Raw genomic sequence first — 23,855 nt, 5'->3', positions numbered from 1 at the left:
AGTCATTGCTTTCCCCATTTATGTTGGGACCTTTCACTGTGGATACTCCTTTTTTCCTATAAAAATAATCTCTAAGAGCAACCTCAGGGACATGTTGATAAGACTTCTGAGATCCTATTTATTGGAAAATTCACTTTTTATTAATAAATCAATTGTCCTCAGAACTTTGTGCCTCAGTTTATTTTCATTTAAATTGTGATATTACTTTATAGTAATCAGTCAATAAATATTTATTTTAAATGATATTTTATTTTTTTCCAAATATATGTAAAACCAACTTTTTTTCTTTTTGGTAACAAATTCTCTTTTTTCCCTCCCTGAGATAGTAAGCAATCCATTATAGATTTAACATGTGGAACAATAGATATTTAAGTGCTAGGCACTGTGCAAAGATCTGAAGATATGAAAAGAAAGTTAAAAAAAACTCATCATTCTTTCTCATACAGAATATATATGTATGCTGCATGCTTACTTTATATGCATATGTTTCTCCCCCTAGAATATAAATTCTTTGAAAGCAGAGATTCAATTTTTTTCTTTTCCATTTTTTAACATAGTACCAATTTCCTTTTTTATTTTTTAATTTTTGAAGCAGGGCCTGTTATTCCATTGATGTTTTCTAATAAAGTGGATCAATACCTTCTCTGCAACTTAACCTACAGTTGCCTAGGGCAGAGAGAGATTAAGTGACTTGCCCAGTATATCCTAGTCAGTATATGTCAGAAGCTAGATTGATCTTCCTGACTCAAGTCATACACTCTCTCTACTTCATTATGATTTTGTTAAAGGCCTAAAAAATCTTGGTTTTTCCTATTTAACCTCATTGGACACTATTCCTCTTCCTATACCCTGAGATCCAACCAAATTAGCCTTTGTCCCTTCCAATGGACCACTGCCCATGTTTGGAATGCTCTCTCTCTTTACCTCCAAATGAAGCACTGGGGGCAGCTAAATGGCTTAGTGGATAGAGAACAAGATCTGGAGGTGGCAGGTCCTGGATACAAATTGAACCTCATTCATTTCATAGTTGTGTGACCCCGAGCAAGTCACTTAACTCCACTTGCCTGTCTCTTGCCTTTTCTGCCATGGAACGGATCATTAATATTAATATTAATTAATTATTAATAGATTTTGTTAATATAATTAATAGATAATTAATGTTAATAGAATAATCAATTATAAAAGAGAAGATAAGGGTTAAAAAATCTCAGGCAACATTTTATTCATGTTTTTTTTTCTGATCCCCTCTACCTGCTAGTGTGCTTTTCACTAATTGTTTGTATTTATAGTCTCTATTGTTCTGAAATTTTGGGTATTTCCTACTGGATCTGTTTTTGGTTTAATATATAAATACATATACACATATTATATTTGATTAACTATAATATATGTAATATACATATATAATTTAGCATAATGATTTTCCACTGAAATTTTCCTCCAATGTCTCAATATGGTATGGAAGGCTCCCTTTTTAATTTCTTCAAGTAGAATGTAAGCTCATAGTGGGTCATAATTGTTTCATTTTTTTAACATATCTCCCTCAGTGAACTACCATGATGTCTGGTTTTTATCAGCAGATGATGAATTAATATAAGTTAAATTAAAAGGAATTGCATTTCTTCAAGCTCATCCTTGTACTTGCAACTTGTTTGGTTCACAGTCTGAGGATATAGCCCTCAAGAAGTCAGGGAAGAGTCCATATTACATTTAGGCACTGGAGGTAAACTTAGGTAAAAAATTATGATGTTAAATTATACATATATAAACATATATGTATATGTTTGTATATATATGTGTATATATATATATATATATATATATAACCAAAAAATCCCATAGCAAATTCACAAAATCTTTAAGATAAAAGTTGGAAGGGACCTCAAAGATAATCAGAACAAACTTACTTGCAAAAATACTTCTCTTATCCAAAAGTGTTTTTTGGTCTGTGCCTAAAGACTTTGAATCAGGGAAAACTACCCAGTTATGAGAACATCCCATTCCTGTATATCCCACATGATCTGGGATGCCTATCCAATGGTACACCAATTATAGCCAAAGGCCTAAGTGGAAATCAATGATCTCTGAATTGTTGAATTTGCCAACTTGAATACAGAAATTTTTTTAAAAATCAGACTTTCTTTGGGAATAGGCCGTCTCTAAAGATGGAATATTCATATGGAATCAGGTCCTAAAATTTTCAGAGCAGTCTTTGTTGTAGCAACCTTGGTAGTCAAATAAAACTGAAAACACAGGAATTGTTCATTAATTAGAGCATAGTAGAAAATAAGATGGTAGACGAATGGAATAGAGGAATAATTGGAATTGGAATTAGAAAGAACCTTCTGTGAGATCTAGTCCAACTTTCCCATTTTCTAGAGAAATTAACTGAGATTGACAGAAGTTAAATGACTTACCTATCATTGTGGGTACAGTAATCTGAAGATCCCAGATTTAAAGTCATGTGGAAGGAACAGAAGATCAAAGATGTAAAGTTGGTGGGGAACCCAAGGACCATTTCACAGAAGAGGAAACTGATGCCTATGAAGGTTAAGTGAATTGATCAAGTTTATAATTGTATTAACCAGCAGAAATAAGATCTGAATTTGGCACCCTGATTCTAGGGAGAGTGCTTTTTTTCTTTGTATTATGCTATCTCAGGTGCTTTAATTCTCCTTCTGATACCCTTCTTACTCTATGTAGATGAAACAATGGCATTAGTCATTATCAGGTGAATAGATAGATATTCATTAAACATCTACTGTGTGACAACCACTGTTCAGAATACTGGGGATATGCAGAAAGAATAAAATAATAGTGATATTATTTGTGAAAAGTGATGAATACAAAGAATTTAGGGGAATACCTAAGGATTGTTTTAACTTATATAGGGAGAAATGAAATCCAAAGAGAAGTACTCAAAATATCTAACATATTAATTAATAAAATATGAAGAGATTAATAAAAGTCTAAAACATGAACATTGAACAGTTATAATTACCAATCTGCACTAAAGAAAACAAGTAAAGAAAATGCAATATGAGAATAGAGTGAAGTAGAGTGAAGTTTTCTTGCACTCCTAAAACACCTCACAAACAACCAAAAATAATTCCATAAAATTAATACCTAAAAGCTGCAAAGACAGATAGGATTTCAGAGTGAAACTGAACATTTATGGATAAGTAGGGGAAAAGGTTTCAAACTTCCTTGCCCTCAGTCACTGCTATAATGGGCTTTGGGGATCAGGAACAAAACAAACAGAGGAAATCCACAAAGCATCTCCAGAGAGGGGTCAGGGAGGACATCAGACTCTGGACTATAAAAATTGTAGTAACTAAATAGGACCCAGGAAAAAAAGCAAATATGAACACAAAAAATCATGAAACCTGAGATAAAATGTATCAACACAAATAGGAACAATAGGACTCCAGAAAAAAGCCAATAATTAAGTCTCTTGGTCTGGCTGCCAAAATTTAAATAAATTAATAAAAATTGTCAAACAAAGAGAGAAAAACTTATGGGGACAGAGAAGACCTTGGGTCACACTCAAAGTACAGTGAATTAACACCTACTTCAAAAACAGAAAATAAATACAATTAATGAATGGCTACAAAGTCAAAAAGAACATCTGGAAGAGGTAAAATAGACAAACATAAAAAAAATGAGACATGTGGAGAAAAAATGTATAAAAAATAAGAGCAAAGCTAGAATATCTAGAAAAATATGAAAGATCACCCAAATGGAAAAAAAGAGATCCAGAAACTTACAGATGAAAATAATGTAGTAAGAATTAAAACTAGGTAAGAGGAAACGATTTCTAGGACAATGATATAATAAAGCAAAATATAAAGAATGGAATGATAAAAGAAAATATGAAAAACAAAAATAACATCTGGAAAATAGGTCAAGAGAAAATATAAAAATAGTTGAATTCTCAGAAATTTATTTAAAATAAAATAATTTTGACACCACACTTTAAGAAATCAGCAAGAAAACTGCCCAGAAATTTTAGGTAAGAGGGTAAAAAAGATATTGAAAGAATCAACTGATCACTATTCCAAAGAGACCCAAAGATGAAAATGCAGAGGAACATCATTGTTAAGTTCTGTAGCAACCAGGTAAAGGAGGGGAAAAAAGCAAGGGGGTGAGGGGAAATATATACTGTGCAGCTACAATCAGGATGACATAAGATAGCAGCCAGAACATTAAAAGAACACAAGGCATGGAACACAGTATTTCACAGAGAAAAAGAACTAGGCTTACAACTAAGGATAATATTGAGCAAAAATGAGCATGATTATAAAAGAAAAAAGGGAATATTTTCAAACTAAGAGAGTTTCAACTATTATTAAGACTAAATTCCAGATTTCAGCAGAAAATTTGATATATAAGAAACATAGACTGGTAAAGATTGTGTGGAATACTAAAAGGCAAATTGTTTGATTCTGCTATGGGAAGATATCAGATGACTAGAACCTTAGATAAGATGGGTAATTGGAGAGACCACACATAACTCTCTGAGGTTATTAGTAGATCTAAGCCTGAGCACACCTATAATCCAAACATAGTTTCAGGTATGACAACATTGATATAGCATAAATATTCTGCAAAAGTCTTACTTTAACATTCATCAGTGGGGGTAATCCTGCATCCCTGAGGGATTACGGCTCTGAAACAACAGTTCCACTGGGTATGATCAAGTTGGAAAGACTTATTTTGGAAATAGTATGGTCCTGGTAACAGATTGTCTCTGCTGCCTAAGGACAAATCTAGAAAAATGTGGTCCAGGTAATATATGTTAACTGAGATCCACATGGGCTAAAGTGATCAAATTAAATGCTGATAGCAACATGGAGAAAGAAGCTTAATATTACATCAATAAAGCAACTGGTAGTTTTTTTTTTAGAAAAAAAGTTGAAAATATACATTAAGAACTCTCCATGCTTATTGACTTAGAGATCCCATTACTAGGGTTAGTCCTAAGGGCATTATTGAGAGGGTAAAAAGCTGTGTATGTATGAAAATATTCACAAGAAGTTTTGTTTGTAATGTCAAAATAATTTGAAAAAACATAAATTCAATGAATGGGAGAAATGATGGAGTAGATTGTGATATTTGAATGTAATAGTTTGTATTTTGTTATTAAAATGACAAATATTGAAAATATAAAGAAAATAAGGGAAATATGTAATGGTAGGAAAAGATGAGAAAATAAAATAAGAATAATATATATCATGATTACATTAAAAAATAAAAGCCACAACATCAAGAGAGAAAATATCCAAATGAAACAAATTCAAAGGGATCTCAAAAGCAAAGGATATTTATTTTAGAACACATACATGATCTGCATGTTTTGAAACAAATGATAAACAATGTGGAGTTTTGAGTCAGCTCATAATCTTTTTATGCATTTATTTAGTTACATGTTTTTATTGTTGTTTTTGGTAATGGTGTTGGTTACTAAGTAATATAATAAAATGAATTTATACATAAAAAGAAAATATATAAAAAAACAGCTCCCCCCTTCAGTAGAGAAGTGGGGGACTATGGGTATGGAATAAGAGTGTGCACACTGTCATTTGGGATCATCCTATTCATTTTTTTGGTTAACTGTTATCCCTTGCAGCAAGGGAAGACTCATTTTAGTGGGGAGTTTATCTGGAAATGACTTCAGTGTGGAAAACAAAAGCATTAATAACACATATTTAAGGGAAAATGCAGTAAAGATCTGCTGGATGTCGATGGGAAAAAAGATAACTGGGGTTCACAGGGTCTTGAAATATCAAACAGATTCCCCCTACCACATACCAGCTTTGACTTGCAAAGAGATTATGAGTTAAGCATTTGTTCTGACTTAAGAAAAAAAATAAAACAAAACAACCAACAACCTGCTAATTCGAGTCCCAGAAGGATGGCAGTTTCAAATCTGGCTCCTGAGATCTGATAAAGAAGCCTCATGTATCTGAGATGCCATTACTGAAAAGAGAACATTTAGAACCCTGTCGTGAATGAATTTTAAATGTAACTCTTCAGAAACATATTATGCCATTAAGCACAATTGATAATATGGAAACTGACTTCACTCCTTGCAGGTATAATACATAAAATGAAGAAGGAGTTAGAGGTAGGAATTGGACAGCCACCCTGGTTGGTTATGGATAAATCATTGCAGTTTCTGATAAATGACTGTCAAACAGCAGTTTAGATATACAGAGAGATTGATAAAGCTTTAAAAAACAATTTTCTTTTAACAGAAAGATCATGTCACTGGTGAAGTTTCTTAAAGCTTTTTTTTTCCCCTCTGGAAAATTAAAACAAAAATCGTTTTGTTTCTTTTTTAAACTGATAGAGAATTGTTAGCTTTTCTGCCTCATGCCTCCCTTTCTCCCCTCCCATCTACCCAACACATACTTTTCCCCCAAAATGGGAATCAATTTTACAGATCTCCCAATGGCAAAATGTGTAAAGTAGGAGAGGGATTTTTCCCCCACTGTACCTATTGCCTGTTGCAGATGTAAGGAACATTGCCCTTCTGTCCTCAAGCTATTTGCAGCTTATTATCATGTTTAACATACCCAGTGCCTGGCAGGATGGAGATTAGAAGTTTTTAATATTCATTTTATAGAGAAACATCTCATTCAATTTCTGAATGAGTCCTGCAATATGGGGGTGTGATGTATCAGTCAAAAACCTCTGAACTCTCTGGTGAGTCACCTGAAATCAGTTTTTGATCTGAGTTTGATTTGTCTTAGTAATCTCATGCTCACTGTTGCTCTTTCTTCCTGGAAAAAGAGCCCTGAAATCTCACTGTTGGGAGTGGAAAGCTCCTCTGGTTTTAGTATTGGCAGCATCATGATATTATTCTGACAACCTAAGGAAGACTGAAAAACTCAGGGCTGCTGAGTACCAAGACCAAGTGTGTTTGGAACCACCTAGAGGAGAGACTGAATACTTTTCATCTGTATGTTGGGAGCGTATGGGGTGGGTCAAGTCAAGTCATATTAATTCAGCAAATATTTATTAAGCACTTTATATTTGTCAGGTGTTGTGGTAACTTCTGGGGATATAAAAGAAGTAAAAAAGAAAAGACAATTTCTGCTTTCACCAATTTACATTTGAATGGGGGAGGCAACATGGAAACAAATGGGGAGAGAACAAGATATTCATAAAGAAGGTGGAAGTCATTAAACAGTGAAGCATTAGCATCCAGAGGTCCCAGAGAAGGTCTCTCTGAGTAGATGGGATTTGTTTGGGGGCTTGAAGGAAGTCAACTGAATTAAGAGGGTTGAGAATTCTAAGAAAGTAGGGTTCTGTTTGAAGGATTTCAAAAAGGTCAACATTGCTTGAATGTATAGTGCCTGATAGAGTAAGGTGTAAAAAGACTGAATTGGTAGAATAGATAAGATTATAAAGATCTTTAAATGGCAAAGAAAGGAGTTTTTGTTTGATCTTGAAGGTAAATAGGAAGCCACAGGTGCTCACTGTGTATTTGGGGAGGGGAGTGTATGACATGGAAATATCTGTGTTTTAGGAAAATCATTTTGGTAGCTGAGTGGATGAAAAATTTGGAAGATAGGTCTGGGTTGGGTGAGATTATTTTTGTCCTTCTACCTATGATCCTATGACCATATATAGAAAATAATCTGTGATATTCATTAGATACTGTTACTCAATTTCCTGTCCCCTCCCATATTTCTTACTCCTTAACTGCTTTGCCATTTTGTTTCTAAACTGAAAATTATTTCTGTTTTCTTAATAGACTGGAAGGAAAGAAAAAGGAGATCCTCTAAACATTGCTATTGATAAGATGACCAAGAAAACGAGAGATCTAAGGAGACAGGTACTGTTTGTTCCCTCAAGTGCATGGCAAATCCTGCTGATTCTGGGATTGTCCTTCTCTGGGGCAGCCAATAATGGTAACAAGGCATTGGGCTATTCCCAGTACTGACTGCACATTAATAGAATGACATCCCTAGATGCTTATACATAACTACACTCCCAGTTGGGAGGAAAAAAGGCACTGTGATCATCCTTGCTTTTGGGGACTCTAGAGAATTTGTCTCTGAGGAGGAGGGATTGTCACTGAGCCTGACCTTTACTGATTTATTTACTTTTATTTATTTTTATACCACAATTAACAAAAGTTTTGCTAACAATGTCTTCCTCCCCCTTTCAAGAATTATTTAACTTTCTGCACACCAGTGCTTGCCTGATTTCCCAAGATCATCCAATATTTCAAAAGATGCAACAGAGAAAATAGTGACAGTGATATAATTTCTTATCTTTCTTGGGGAGGTATGGATGGTGGGAGATGAAGGAAAGACATGACTTTATTAGTTTAGGGAATTACTTTGAGGAAATCCTTCCCCCCCCCAATAATATTAACTGGCAAATGCTTAGCAACCTATTACTTTAGAAAGTTTCCTTATGCCCTAGGAGGTTAAGTGTGATACCTAGAGTCATAGTGACAGTATATGTCATTGAGAATTGAAGTCAAATTTTCCAAATTGCTGGCTAGATCTTATCCCACTATGGCATATTGCTTGATCAGAATTAGCACTTAGTTACAGTCCTGCTTAAAAGGTGTCTAATGACCAAGTTCCTATTAAAATTATATTCACTGAAAATAATTTAATGTTTGCTGCCGTAGGATATTTGCATTTTTAGCTGGTTTACCACATATTATTTTAAAGGAATGAATCTCCAATATAATGGGAAATGACTTTTTCTGGGAGTCATATATGGGGGTCTGGAATCTGGCCTGATGCTAATAAGCTATGCATCCTTAGAGAAGTTATATTATTTTTCTTAGCTTTTGTTTGCTTGTTTTTTTTTTAAAACATAATATATAAAGATTTAGGATTTTCAAAATACTTTAAATGTAATATCTGTTTTGATTCTCAAAACAATTCTTTGAAGGAGATTCTATTATTACCATCTCCCTTTTTACAGATGAAGAAACCTTGACTGAGAAAGGTGAAGTTATTTGTCAGAGTAGGTATCTGGGGCAGAGTTTGAACTCCAGTCTTCTTGATTCTAAATCTACTTTTCTATCCATTACAGAAAACTGCCTGTGAGATTTAATAGCATTAACTAATAATTACCTAGCTAATAAAATAGTTTCTTTGTAACATGCCTCTGAAAGTGTTATTACTCACTTATTTAAGGTGTTAAAACCTTTCTGAAAAAGATTCTGAACTTCTGATGTCATATAGTAACCATCATACCTAGGAATAAGCTAGTTTAATTAAACTCAACTCCAAATTCAAAATTCTACATAGGATATTATTGCTGACTGTAAAAGGGTGGATTGAACTAAATATTATTTAACTTCCCATGCTAAGGTTCTATAAATTTCAGACTTTAATCACATTCATGCTAGGGGAATTACTGGAAGTAAAGGAGAGTTCCCAGTATCCTTCAAATAAAACCATACATTAGATTAATACTTATATCCCCACACATAACAGATAGAAGTAAGACTGAGATAATAGAAGAACAAACTTGATTCTTCATTTAATGGTCCAAGAGTGTCTAAATGTTGTCCCAGTTCCTAGAACTGGAGTTGAAAGATATACACTTCTTTATACTGAACACCTTACCCTTTCAGCCATGGAGATGCTACAGTATCATTAGCTGAGACAATTTTCATCCCTCTTATGTTCTTCTTACCCATTCTTTCTGTTGTCTACCCTCTCTATCTCCATTGACACAAGTTGTCCTCATTTATAGTCCAGGTCAGCTACTCCCAATCCTAATGAGAAATGAAGCTATTCTGATTTTCCTGACTTCAGGTATACTTGGAATCATAATATCACAGTTGTATATATTTTAGGGGCCAAAAAATCAAGCCTATATTTCCAAGGGAATTCCTTCTAAAAGTCAGTCCTGTAGCCTATACTTGAAGGTCTCCCCTAAGGGAGAATCCAGTCCACTTTTGAATAGCTCTAATTCCAAGAAGGTTTTCCTGACACCAAGATTGACTTTGCCTTTTTGCAACTTGTCCTCTATCACTCCCAGTTCTTCTCTCTGTGACTGAAGAGAAGAAGCCTAATTCCTATACCAAGAAATCTTGTCTTGGAGTCCTAAGGGTCTTTGGAGAGATTTCAGTGAGTATGTGAACTTTAATGAGATAAAATGACATCTTTACTTTTGCAAACCTCTAATCAAAATTTGCCATTTTATTCAGTCATTTAAACACAGCATTCTGAAAAGAGGTTGTTCAAAAGTTTCACTAGAAATGCCAAAGAGATACATGAAATGTAAAAGAGTTAAGAAGAGAGACTCAAATATAACATATTTTGGCTCAACAAAAATGTTCAAGATTTAAGCAAATAGACACTAGCAATAAGTATCACTACTGAGCTACCACAAAACTGCTGAGGCAGCCAGATGGCTCAGTGGATAGAGAGCTATACCTGAATCAAGAAGACAAGTTCAAAACCATTCTCATATTGTTATTAACTGTGTGACCCTAGGCAGATAACTTAACCCTTTTCTGCTTCATTTTCTTCAGTTATTAATTAGGAAATATAATAGTGTCTACTTCCCAAAGTTGTTATGAGAATAAAATTAAATAATATTTATAAAGCTCTCAGCATATAGTCTGGTACATAATAGGTACTTGATTAATGATTATATCATTTCTTCCTACCCTTACCTATAGTCTCCTCTTGATGGTAAAATGGTCTCAAATCAATTTAACAAAATTCTATGTAGCACCTATGGTTTGCAATAAGGAGTGCAAAGATAAAACTAAGCAGTCCTTTAAACCAAGAATCTCATATATTTTTTAAATTAGTTAATCAGAGCAATAACAGGATCTTAAGTGCAATCAGAGGTATTTCTGAAATCCATTCTTATAATATACTCAGTCCTTCCTGGAAATATGAAACCCTAAAGTATTATGAACTTTCATAAGACAACTGGCACTTGAAGAAAGGGATTCAACTGAACAATATCCTTTACTAACTGCTTCCCTACCAGTTATTATATATGGCATAGATGGAGAGATGAGTTGGTTAAAGGAATTTCTTCAGAACATCCAGTGCCTTTTTGGGTCTATTTTTAGTCTAAAAATCCTAGGCCACCCGAAATCACAATAGCTAGCCAGCCTATTTAAATATGCCAGCTACTAGAAAAAAAATCTCCTTTCTTAAATACCCCTTGTGAAATGTTGTCCCTAGACATTTCCATCACAGAAGTAGTTTAACTGTGGTAGTTACACAGCTTTCCTACACCACAGGGTTAAACCCGTTGCATTCCCTGTCCATGGTTCTGAAAGTATCATAAATAAGCTAGAACACATAATCAGGGAATTGATTTGATTTTCTAAAAAAGAGGGAGGAGGGGATTTCAGAAAGACACCCTAAAGCACAAGACTTTTAACCTATTCTGCACCTTCTTTATATATAATCCTTGAAAATGCTCAGGGGTGGTCAAAATCACCCTTCTGGGGTCATACAAGATTCTTCATTCACCATAGAAATACTTCATCATAATCAATAGATTGCATTCAGGGAGAACGGAAAGCAGACTAGTTATTTGATTAACATTTCCACTACCAAGTGTTTTTACTGAAATAGAAAAGAGATACACGGGATTCTGTACTCCCTACAGGGTTCTGGTTAATTGAGGTGCTATTTTACTGTATTAAGGGGAAAATTACAACTATTAAAGATTGTCATTCGGGACTGATGGCACATTTCCTGAGCAGTTAATTAAACCCAATGTGGTGAGCAATGGCAGGCTGAAATACTCGGAGGAGTATTTTATTTGGGATTTTAAAACTGATTTGCAGGAAAATAATGAACTGCCAAATGTAACTATTATTTCTAATCTTAGAACTGCATGCACAGTATGCCCTGTATCTGAGTTATTGTCACTGCTGTGAATATGGAACTAAACCATCTTGGAAACAAACAAAAATTCTGGCTTTGTGCTTGCCTTAGTACTAAGAGGTCCACATGGTCTAAGGATCTCTTCCAGTCGATTTAGTATTTTCCAGCTGTTTCTTCATTTTCATCACTAGTGGCCTACCTGTTAATACAATTTTAGGAGTTATCTCCTTTTTGTTTCAATCAAAATTGGTTGAACAGTTATTCATTTTTCAGAAATACTTTTGTTAATCTTATTAATTGTTGTTCAGGCATTTTTCAGTCCTGACTCTTTGTGACTCCATTTGTAATTTTCTTAGGAAGAATTCTGGAGTTGTTTGCCATTTCCTTCTCTAGCTCATTTTACAGTTGAGGAAAATGAGACAAACAGGAGTAACTGACTTTCCCAGGGACATATAGCTAGTAAGTGTTGGAGGCCAGATTCAAATTCAAGGAGACTCATCTTGCTGACTTCTGGTCTGGCATTCAATATGCTGTGCATTCTAAGTTTCTCAATCTTATTAATTAACATGAAAATATAAGATTTTGGCATATTCCTATGGAAATCTAATATTTAACAATTTAATAGTAAGTCTTTTTAGTATCTTGTGCTCTTGCCCAACAAGAGCAATAAGATGAAGTAGAAAGAGGCTTGAAACTTAAGTGAAAAAAAACTGGGTTCAAATTCTGCTTCATTCATTAGTTCTGTAACCTTGGTCTAGTTATTTTCTCTTGGTCTCAATTTGGTCATATGTAAAATGATGACATTAGATTCAGGGTCTCTGTGGACCATTCCCACATCTCTCTCTATGATCAAAGAACAAAAACATTCTGGTAATGAAATCCTATTTAATCAGTACCTCAGTAAATATCACAGCCAATAACCTAGACAATAATAGCTTTTGTAATGATAGCTAAATTATGTTGTTGAAATCATGTAATGGGACAGAACTTTTAGATGCCCATGAGGCTCAGTCATTGTCTTGAAGTAGGACAGTTCCTAAACCGTACCAAGTAGGTCAAGAGTAGATACTCTTTTGAAAGCCTGGATTCAGAAACATTTCTACATGCCTACCTTTGTCCCATCTGCCCCAATCCTTCCATTCAGCGTCTTAGAATCTTAAGGGATAGAACATACTCTTATTTAAGATGTCCAGAAAATAGTGTAGACAGATATGTAGGGAGATTACATTTAGAAATCTGCAGGTGGTACTTCCATAAGCTAGCTCTGTCTATTTCAGAGATCTGGGAAATGGCAGGATACATAAATCTGCAGAACTTTTTTTTCATGGATATTTTGGGCAACCTTTCTGCTATAGGACACAGGATTGAATGGGTTGCTTTTGCTGGACTCTGAGGAACTATGATATCTTTCCCAGAAATGAAGCCATAGTTCTTGTTTATGACATGATATGGGCTTCTAAATCTCCATCCTAGTCAATTCATACTGGCCTATTCCTTCCCACGTTCCCTTTTGGGGAAAAAGTACTAATCTGTTTATTCATTGTCTGTCTCAAGACACTTTTTATAAGACTTCCAAGGCATTTAAATGAAGAGATATTCAAATCAATTTCCTTAAACCTTTCTCTGATGGGGCCATTTATTTTTAGAATTCATCCTAACAAATGGTTTGTTTAAGAATTAATATCTTGAATTTTATTTTCCCTTATAAGCACATGAAATACTCTGTGAAAGTCAGTTAAAATAATATGAAAAAAAACATTCAATTCCTACTTTCCATTGCATGTTAGGGGATGGAACTCGAGTCCTTCCTACAGAGTTATGTTGGTAGAGTTGATAATAGTTGGATACAGTTCAAAGTCAAACTACTAGGCTATGATCCACATATCATGGCACATATGTGCCAATAAACAGAAAGTAGGGTCAAGAACAGAGGAGGTCATAGTCACAAGGGGATGGGCAGAGTTAAAATCAGGCCAGGGCCACTAGTGAATTGTTGAGGATATTAACCTTCAGAGAGTAGAGAGGAGACACACTTCTTTCTTAAAGTGGTTCAGAGACCTCTTCCCCTTTGGTCCTTTTTTTGGTGTACATTTTGTATGTGTAATGACTCTACTTCCTTGTCAGTCCACCAGTCAATGTATCCTGTCTTCTCATTCCCAAACTCCTTCTTTGATTTCATTATATGTCTGGTGAATAGGCAACTCCCTCTCTGTGTGCAGATAAACCATGGTTAATCAGTGCTCTACCACTGGAATGTCAAATAGTTCTGATCTCTAGGCCCTTCCATTCCAATATTCTGAAGTCATAGGTTACATCTTCTCCCTTCCCTTGTGCAAGATTCATGGATTCTTAATTATGCCTTTAGCAGTATATGAAACCTCATTCTCAGTGGTCTGAGGTTGGAAGAAGAGAACACAGAGACATTATCCTTAAGATTAAAATATGGAATTTGGCTGTAGATTTTTATATTTTTATTAATCAAAAAGGAGAGTGTGATAAAAGAGCAAAGACATAGATCATTTTTAAAGAAAGGATTAATATATAGCTTCCATTTAATTGACTGTCAGCTCATTCTATAATTCAGTGGTACCAGAAGTCCTCAGTCACCCCAACACAGAAGTAGAAGAACCAGAAATTTGGCCTGGTTTCAGTTTATCTAGCTTTCTCTCTGCCCACTGACTCTCACATGCTATGCCTTGTGAGTCAAATGTCACCATTCCTCCTTTGCCTGGGTGCTCAGAGGACCACCACGGGGATGTTAGGCCTGTCTCCTGCCTCATTGTCCCCTATCTCAATTGCTGGCTTTATCGCTGACACCAGGGGGATTCAGAATTTATATTCTATGCTTGTGATCAAAGTCCCTTCAATAATTTCCTTCACATGCATTAAGTTTTAAGATCACCACCAGAGAAGTGTATGTATTCTATTCATAGTTAAATCTGGTCCAACTGAAACTGTATCTTGAATATTCACTCTATTAGTTTCACCAAAAAGAGCCATGACCCAACAACATTGTGAGATGAGGAGAGAGATAATTATCTGAATTATTAGTACTGGAAAGAGTTCTGTCTGGATTTAAGATCTGGATTTAAATCCAGGCTCAGACATTTAACTAGCTGATTCTAGACAAATACAATCTCTCCCTCAGTTTCCTTATCTGTAAAATACTATGCAAATGAAATGAGGAATTATTTGCAAATTTCTTTGCAAATCTTGAAGCACAATGTAAATGGTAGCTATTAGTAGATATTTTAGGAAAATACTAATTTTTATTTATTGTTAATCACATTGCTATGTATTAGTTAGCAATACTTATTTTTTTCCAGCTGGTCAGTCTTTTGCTTAGTTCTGGTTATTATACATGAAAGCTTCTTCATATCCTTATATTACAAACTGAGGATCCATCTTAGTTTATTTTTTCCAAAATGTGATATATCACGGCACCCCTCCCCCCAATATATTCATTATTTTCCTCAATTATAAAATGAGAGAGTTGATCTAATTGTGATATGACAGAATCTCTGAGTTGGCAGGGATCAAAGAAGCTACCCCAAATGTCCAACTCTTACCAAACAAATATCTGCTCTACAATGAGCTCAAGAAGTGATCCTGTGACTTCTTGAAGACCACTAATATAAGGGACACATGTTTGGCTAGTTATGATTGTTAGGAATTTCCCCTTCTTGCATTTTAGAAGCAACTAAGAAATGGGTTAGGTAGAGTTCTGAATGGGGAGACAGGAAGATCTGAATTCAAACCTTGTCTTAGATATTTACAAGTTTATTGAGCCTGAGGAAATTATTGATTCTTTCTCAGTCTCAGTTTTTTTTTTTGTTCATTTTAGACATGTGACTCTTCATGTCCCCATTTGGGGTTGTCATAGAAGAGACATTGGAGAGGCTTGCCATTTTCTTCTCCAGCTCACTTTACAGATGAGGAAATTGAGGCAAACACATTTAAGGGACTTCCCTAGATCACATAGCTAATGAGAGTCTGGGGCTAGATTTGTACCCAAGAAGATGAGTCCACTTGTTCCACTTGACCACCTAGCTGCCCTGAGATAATAATAATCCCTCCTTAAAGAAAAGTTACTAGAATCAAAAGAGATAACATATATAAGATGTTTTAGAAACCTTCAAGTATTATACTGATACTATGAAACAGACAAATGAACAGTTCCTTCCTGATGAGCCTCCTAACTATTAGCTACATCTCTCATTGTACAAAAGATTCCCAGGACTATCACCAAGCCCATACCCAATGTGTTTCCATTTTGATAGGACCACTTTTTAGTCAACCTACTTCAGATTCTTGATTGCTGATAGATAAATGAAATACAAACTTTCATTCCCTAGGCTACTTCTTACTGTGCATGACATGCTATTCTAGTAGCCATTCATGCATTGAGAACCTCTTCATCTCATTTCATTGCATGTCCCCCAAAATGTATGTTTTGTGTTCTTTTCTTTATTCATCATATTGGTGATAAAAACCCTCATTTTACTTAATCATTACAAGTGGCACTATTAATGGTAATGATGTCTTAAAATTTGGTAGGGTGATTTTTAAATCTCTATCTTGGTTGGTCTAGCACCAAAAAAAATTGTGCACACCCACACTATACGGGCATGTGCTAGTCAATGGCAATTTAGAAATAACTAACTGCCCACCTGGGCTGTTCTAATCCAAGCTTGAGCCACCATTGGCATGTGTGAGGTGCAGGAAGTGAGGTAGAGAACAGCCTCCGGAGTTTGCCAGTTCATTCTAGGAGCTCAAGCAAGGAGGAGGCCTGCAGGCAGCTTTCCTTCAGATTGGTCACCTGAGTCAAGGGACTGATTCTCTTCTCTACCTTGGCCTTCGGGCCTAAACTACCTCTGGCTCTGCCAGAAGGTTGAGTTAACCTTTTTCCTTTTCCCCTTCTTTCCTTCTCTCCCTCTCCTTCTTTCTTACTCCCGTTGTAATTAAACCACCATAAAACTCCATTCTGACTTGAGTGCTTCATTTAAGGAATTTCATAAGTGAATTCCTTGGCGACCTTAAATTAATATATATTGGTCTTTAAACGTGATTTTAATATCACTGTAGTCTTAAAGATTCACATCTTATTAGATCTGCCTTCAATGTCTTAATTCAAGGAAATAGCTCTAATTATGGCATTTTCAGGACTCATATCAGACCAGTGGGATTGATCAATGGAACATGTGGGATCATGGGCTACTTCTTTGCTCATACCATTTTAAATACCATTATTGTACCTAGATACCAACCTTTACAACACAAAACTTCGATCTCATCTCTTTCCCTTTTTAGCTAAATGACCCTAGATAAGTTATTTCCCCAATCTCATTCTTAATGTCCTTACCTAAGATGGAGAAGTAGGAATAGATGATCTGTAAGGTTCCTAAAATTCCTGACATAGTATTCTGAGATTTTGTGATTCAGTCTAATGCAGACAAGTTGTTCTGAAGATCTAGAGTAGTGTTCTCAAAAAGTCAAGCCCGTTATGTTTCCTAGCAGATTAAAGTTCTTACCAAAATTTAGTATGATATAGTATAACTAGAGTGGTCCTTGGAGTTCTGATAAATTCTGGCTATATGAATCTGGAACATTCTCTTAATTTTCCAGCACTCTATTACAGTGTTAGCAAAGTATTGGCAAGCACATCAGTGTGGGCTGGCATGGGGAGCTTTTACATTCTCCCTCTTCCCAGTGCAAGAGGAAAAAATTTTTTACCTGCCCCACCTCTCTGTCCAGCACCACCTAAAGTGAGCACTTCTTTCCTCTGTTCTCTGGGGTAATGGGGGTAAGGAGCTCACAGGCAACTTGAAGTTACAGTTTGGGCACACAAACTCAAAAATGTTTGCCAATGCTGCTCTATTACTTCTAATACTGTAAATTACAGAAAAGCTGATGACCTGTTTTGGAGAAGGAGTTTCATTACCTAGTTCTCTATATCAAGGGAATCAGAGTCCCAGCCCCTATCCCTAGGCTATGGCTATTATTCATCATCAGTTTCCCTTTAGTTAATCCCTGAATATGACACAGTCTCTTATCTTTGTACTTTTGCACAAGTTGTCTCCCATGTCTGAAATGCATTCTTTTTTACCTCCACTTTCCTCTATACTCAGCTTGGGTGTATTTCCTAACAAGGACCTTCCTTGATCTATCTCCATAATTAGCATGCTCTTCCATTTAATATTATTTTGCATTTACTTGATGTTTTTCTTCCATTTAATATTATTTTGCATTTACTTGATGTTTTTTATAATTTGTATATATTTTTATGTTCCCTTAAAGAATGGACATTTCTTTAGTGATCAGAATAGTATTTTGGTATTTGTCTTTATATTCTTAGCATATAGTATGGTGTTGGACACAAAGTAGGGCCTCAATACTTATCTGTTAAATTGAAATTTGTTGAAACAAAGAGTTGGGACTCTGATGAGGCTTTTTAATTTCCCTTCTGCAGATAATCTGCCTGTTTAGTAGAAAACTTTAAAGAATTCAAGAGCAGCTGCTGAGTTTGGGTTTTACCAAGATGAATGGTGTCAAGAGACATATTTATTTGCATTCCTGTATTTGTAGCTGTGAAGTTTTCAGTCAGTCAGTCAATAACCATTTACTATGTGTCAGGCAATGTGTTAAGTGCTGAGGATACAAAAAGAAGCAAAAGACGGTCTTTGACCTCAAGTAGTTCATAATTTAACAAAATTCAAGTGAGATGTTTATAAAACTTAAAATTTTGAATCTGTTTTCTTTTTCTTGTTTATGTTGTTATTCTTTCTCCTCTTCTCTCCTTCTTCCATCTTTATTATTATTATTATTATTATTATTACTATCATTTTCACATTATTATCAATATATGATTAAAACTAAACAATCAGCTTGTTTATTAAATACTTTAAATTATTTAGGATATGCTGGTCAGTTTTGTCTTTGCCAATATTTATTCTCTGAAGAGCCTTTTTGATTGGCATCCTGTCTGGTCCACCATTTAATTTACTTGAAAGAAAGTCATCCAAAGAAAGTTTTAATGCTAGATCATCTCAAAATATATGGAGATGGGGCAAGCTTCTAAATTTCACAATAGCGTATTTTAGACCCTAGCTTAACAGGCTTATTTCAATTGTGCTTTTTTTGTTGTTGTTGTTATCATTTCTCTCTAAATGTATTTCTTCTCGATGTTTATCACTGCGACATGGGCTTTTTATGGTGCTCTAAAGTGCTCTGGAGAAAATGGAGAGTGTTTTAATACTACTGATTTACTCTTGCAGGTTTGTGGTAATTTCCTTACTGCCCAATTATAAGCCTTAGCTTAATTTACTCTACACATAATGTTTACTGATGCACATACGGCATCACATTTCAAAAAAACTAAACACAGAAAAGGTATTCATGTCAGGTCCAAGCATGGAAAATTCCCTGCATATGTGGGGAGTTTTGCTCTTAGACTAGATTGCCACTATATACAATGTTTCTAGAATTGAGTCTGAAAAAATGAAGAAATCACTTCTGACAAAAACTCAAAAAAGAATAAAATTATCTTTTGTATTTTTTGGAAGTTAATATTGATTAGATAGTGAAGTGGAAGGGGCAAAACTGTATCTCTCTTCTGTCATCTTGAGGAAGAGGACAAGAGAAGAAGGCTCACTTGTTGAAAATCTCTTTGAAAAAATATTGATTCAGGAAATATAAAATTATGGGACATTTCAGTTGAAAGAGATGTGAGGGATCATATTATCAGAATTCGTCCCCCTTCCTCTTTCTATTTCCTGTATCCTTGAAATATGTGAAAGTAACAGGTAAAAACCACACAAATTCCCATTAACTTTCAGTTGCAAAAAATTATCACATGTGTGACATTGCCTAAACTGACATTTGATAAGTGCTTATAAGAGAAATTGGTACATTAGAAGGAGTGCTAATCATAGACACAGGACTTGAATTTGAATCCTGGTTCTATCATTTATTTCCTGTAATTTATTACTTTGGGTAAATCACGTACATCTCTGAACCTCTAGTTCCCTGTGTCTGAAATGAAGGGTTGGAGTAGATAACCTCCCAAGATCCTTTCCATCCCTAAGTCAATGACCCTATGATCCATGTAATTATATGGGGTGAAAAGAAATTGGTCAACTGGTGCTGTAGACAAATTATAGAAGACCATGTGCAGAAAGAAGGGATATGTCTAGTAGGATAGTTTCTATTACTTCTTCCCTTCCTCACTAAAGGCTTCAAATATCAGCATAGGGACCTAATTTGACTATTTTTCTTGACTTTTTAAGGAGGGACATATTGAAAAAATATACATATATAATGTAATTTTGTTGTTGTTCAGTCACTTCAATCATTTCTGAATCTTTGTGACCTCACTTGAAGTTTGGCTGGCAAAGATCCTATAAGGGTTTGCCATTTCTTTCTCTAGCTCTCATTTGAAAGATGAGGAAACTGAGGTGAAGAGGGTGAAGTGACTTACCCAGGGTCACACAGCTAGTTAATGTCTGAAATTTAATTTGAATACAGTTAGATGAAAATTCCTAATTCCAGATCTGGTACTATCTGATGTTCCACCTAACTGCCCTAATCTATGTACTATGTGCCCAAAATATATGCTCTTCTCAAAGGTAAGAGAATAGAAATATAATGTCAACTCCCAGGGAACATTCTGCTTGTATTTTCCATCATTTCTTCCTTGGAAACTAGTCACTTGGGTTTAGACCCAGAAAATTGCCATCATTATATAATTTTGTGCTTAATGGAATCCCAAATGGTAGCCCTCCTTAGTTTATGCCTTTGTGGACAGTAGGAGTTTAGTTTTAGTGTCACCCATTCAGATAGAAAGAATTCTCAAGTGATAAAAAAATGAAACAACAATAACCACAACAAAAACTGTGAAAAAATTCTGTGCTTGAGAGTAGGTAGGTGGTTCAGTGGCTTAAGAGGCAGATGGGTTCAAATTTGGACTCAGATAATTCCTATCTGTGTGATCCTGTGCAAGTCACTTAACCCCCATTGCCTAGCCCTTGCCACTCTTCTGCCCTGGCACTGACTGATACATGACATTGATTCTAAATGGAAGGTATGGATTAAAAAAGAAAGACCATGGCTGTGATATACCTACTTAAATTTTTTTAATTTAATTAACTAATTTAGAGTATTTTCCCAAGGTTACAAGAAACATGTTCTTTCCCTCCCCTCACCCAATTCCTCTCCCATAGCTGATGCATAATTCCACTGGGATTTACATATATCATTGATCAAGATCTATTTCCATATTATTGATATTTGCATTAGGGCAATGATTTAGGGTCTATAACCCCAATCATATACCCATAGAACAATGTGATCAAGCAATTGTTTTTCTTCTGTGTTTCTACTTCCACAGTTCTTCCTCTGAATCAGTCCCTCAGCATTGTCCTGGATCATTGCATTAATCTAGTCCAAACATATTTAATAGAGGAATCCTTTCTCTGATATCCCTAAGAGAGGACTAAACAGTCTTTTGAGTTTTTCAGCAATGGGAAGTTTAGTTATTCATTCAACTACTATCAATTAGGTGACTTGTTTACAGTCTTCTCTAGGCACTAGTGACTGAGAAGACTTTACTGGATGGGTGGAAATGGACATGAATATTATACTATGCATTGCAACTTAGTAAGTGCATCAGATGATATAAGGTGTGATGAAAATAGATGAATGTGTTATCATTTCCTGCAGAAGACCTACTGGGTGAAAGTGACAATTGAACTACCTCTGGAAAAGAAGGCTTAGTTATTAGTAGGGAGAAGAATAAAGGGAAAGTATTCTAGTCATAATAAAGTTGTAAGAAAAGTTGAAGAGGTTCTTAAGTACAGGGAGGTGGCAGGTACTCTAGTTTCTCTAGCATCGACTATAATAAGGAGGGAAGGCTGGAAAAATGGGGATAGAATCATGGTTTTAGAGCAGGAAGAGATTTGAGAAATCATTTAGCTCAACTCTGTCATTTTACAGACAAAGAAAGTGAGATCCAAGTGAAGTTCTTTCCCCAAAGATACAGTGATTGTATGTAGTAGAGCTGGACCAGGCTTTGAATCCAACCCCTGTGATCCTCAGTGGAACACTGTTCCTTCTGAAATGCCCTACCCCCAAAAGCCATATGATGAAAAACCCAAGCCAGAGAGTTTGAAACTTTATTTATTGGACAAAAGGGGAAATGAGCAAAGGTCACTATGCAATGAAGTAGCATGATCAGGCCAGTGTGTGCAAACAAGAGGAGTTTGCAGCTAGAGAGTTTGAAATGTTTTTTCAGTGGACAAAAGGGATAATGATTAAAAGCAACAAGGGAGTGGTGGCATAAACAGGTCAGTGTGTATTTGATGACCAAGAACAGTTTGTAGAATTGATTGGCATAGGAAGAAACTAAAGATTGGGAAACCTTGGAATAGGTTAAGAAGTTAGTGCAATAATCTAACAGAAAGTCAAATTTATCCTGAAACTTGACATTGGGAATATTAAGACAGGTAAGGAAAAAAACGGGAGAAGCAACAAGGTGTATAGTAGAAGAGCCAGTGTGATTTGGGGAAAGAGGACTGTGTTTAGAATCAGAGGGAGAATGGGATGGTACTCATTGCCTTTAACTATTTCTTTTTCTTCCCTTTAACTATTTCTGAAAGCCTTCAAAGACCAGTTTTAGTCTGCTTCATCTCAGAAAGAATAAAAAAAAATAGAAGAAATGGGCAGAAAAAATAAAGAAGTAGATTTAGGCTTAATATAAGATGCTGTGTTTATGTATGATGTAGGAGTAAAAATGAATAAATACTCCTAGCATTTAAAAATATATAGGATTTCTAATAATAAGTCAAAAGAGAGGGACAAGAAAAAGTTTATTTCAGTCAAGTGAGCAGAGCAAAGAGAGTCAGATTCTCACACCTGCAACACTTTACCAAAAGCACAAGCTCCGAAAAGAGTCCCACAATGTGGATCTCAGCCAAATTTATTTCCCAAGCATCCTCATGTAAAATGAGGATGTAACTTAAAAGGATGCTGGGAATGTCACTCAGGTGTGGCAAATTTTCCATCTTCACAATGGAGTTGATTGAAAAATGAAGATGACAATTTATTGATGTGTTGATGATGGGATTCTTGTTCCATGTTTGCTTAAATTTGAACCACTTAGTTCCCCTCCTCTCCTTTGATTCTGTGACCTGGGTTTGGGTTCTAGTTCTCTCTGCAACATGCTAGAATTAGCATATTGGCTCAATCATTACCTTTCTGGACAATGAGAAGAGTAGAGAGAAGATAATTCCTAAGTTCCCTTTTAGTATCAAAGCCTAGAATCATAGCAACTCTGTAGTCCCAGTGCCTTGCCTAAGGTCACACAGACAGGAAATCTTTTTTTTTTTCTCAAATCTGCTACATCTGTTTGTTGGATAGTGCTAGAAATTGAAATACCATCAGTATACTTTTGCTGATTGATTTTTATGATTAATCAGTCATAAGAGAACACACACATATGCATATACACATTCACATGCAGAACTATATATACTGTGGAGGGGGGTATGAGTTTTGGGGTAAGCAGGAATATAATGAAATGCGGTGCTTGTAGATTAGGAGGGTTTGACTGAAATGACCAGTCAGTTCAGTAAAACAGCTGGAGCAGATGTGCACTAAGGTCCCAGATTAAACACATGTAATTTATTCTATGGACTCAGAAAGATCTATAATTTTCATCTGAGCTCTGCATTAGAAGTGTTTCTCAACCATTTTTGTAATCAGTCTACTCTTTTCTCTCTTATATTTGGTGTGTTGTTCCCCCCCAGTACCCCTGTTTCACTTTTGTCTTTATTTCCTCTAGCACATAGTAGGTGCATTGACTAATCGATATGATTATCATCCATTTACCCTACTCTTTCTGGCCCTTAGCTTCTTGTACCAAGGGAGAATCATTTTCTCCTTTAAGAGAGTATAGATACTTGTATGATCAAAACTCAATAAGGTCCTGGTTTATATCCTGAAGTAGCCTTCTCAGCT

The 23,855-nt window shown here is 35.3% G+C and overlaps 1 protein-coding gene across 5 annotated transcripts in view; it reads left to right on the top strand.

Moving 5' to 3' along the window:
• Positions 1-23,855, top strand: part of CTNNA2 (catenin alpha 2) — a 1,548,366-nt gene that overhangs the window by 1,155,634 nt on the left and 368,877 nt on the right. For all 5 annotated transcript variants that reach the window (XM_056824737.1, XM_001364449.4, XM_007477790.3 and 2 more), the window contains exon 8: positions 7,763-7,843. In XM_056824737.1, coding sequence (XP_056680715.1) covers positions 7,763-7,843 — 81 coding nt within the window. The remainder of the gene's footprint in view (positions 1-7,762; positions 7,844-23,855) is intronic.

Source organism: Monodelphis domestica, chromosome 1, assembly GCF_027887165.1.
Source record: "Monodelphis domestica isolate mMonDom1 chromosome 1, mMonDom1.pri, whole genome shotgun sequence".
Classification (NCBI taxonomy): domain Eukaryota; kingdom Metazoa; phylum Chordata; class Mammalia; order Didelphimorphia; family Didelphidae; genus Monodelphis; species Monodelphis domestica.
This window is presented reverse-complemented; position numbering and strand designations above follow the sequence as displayed.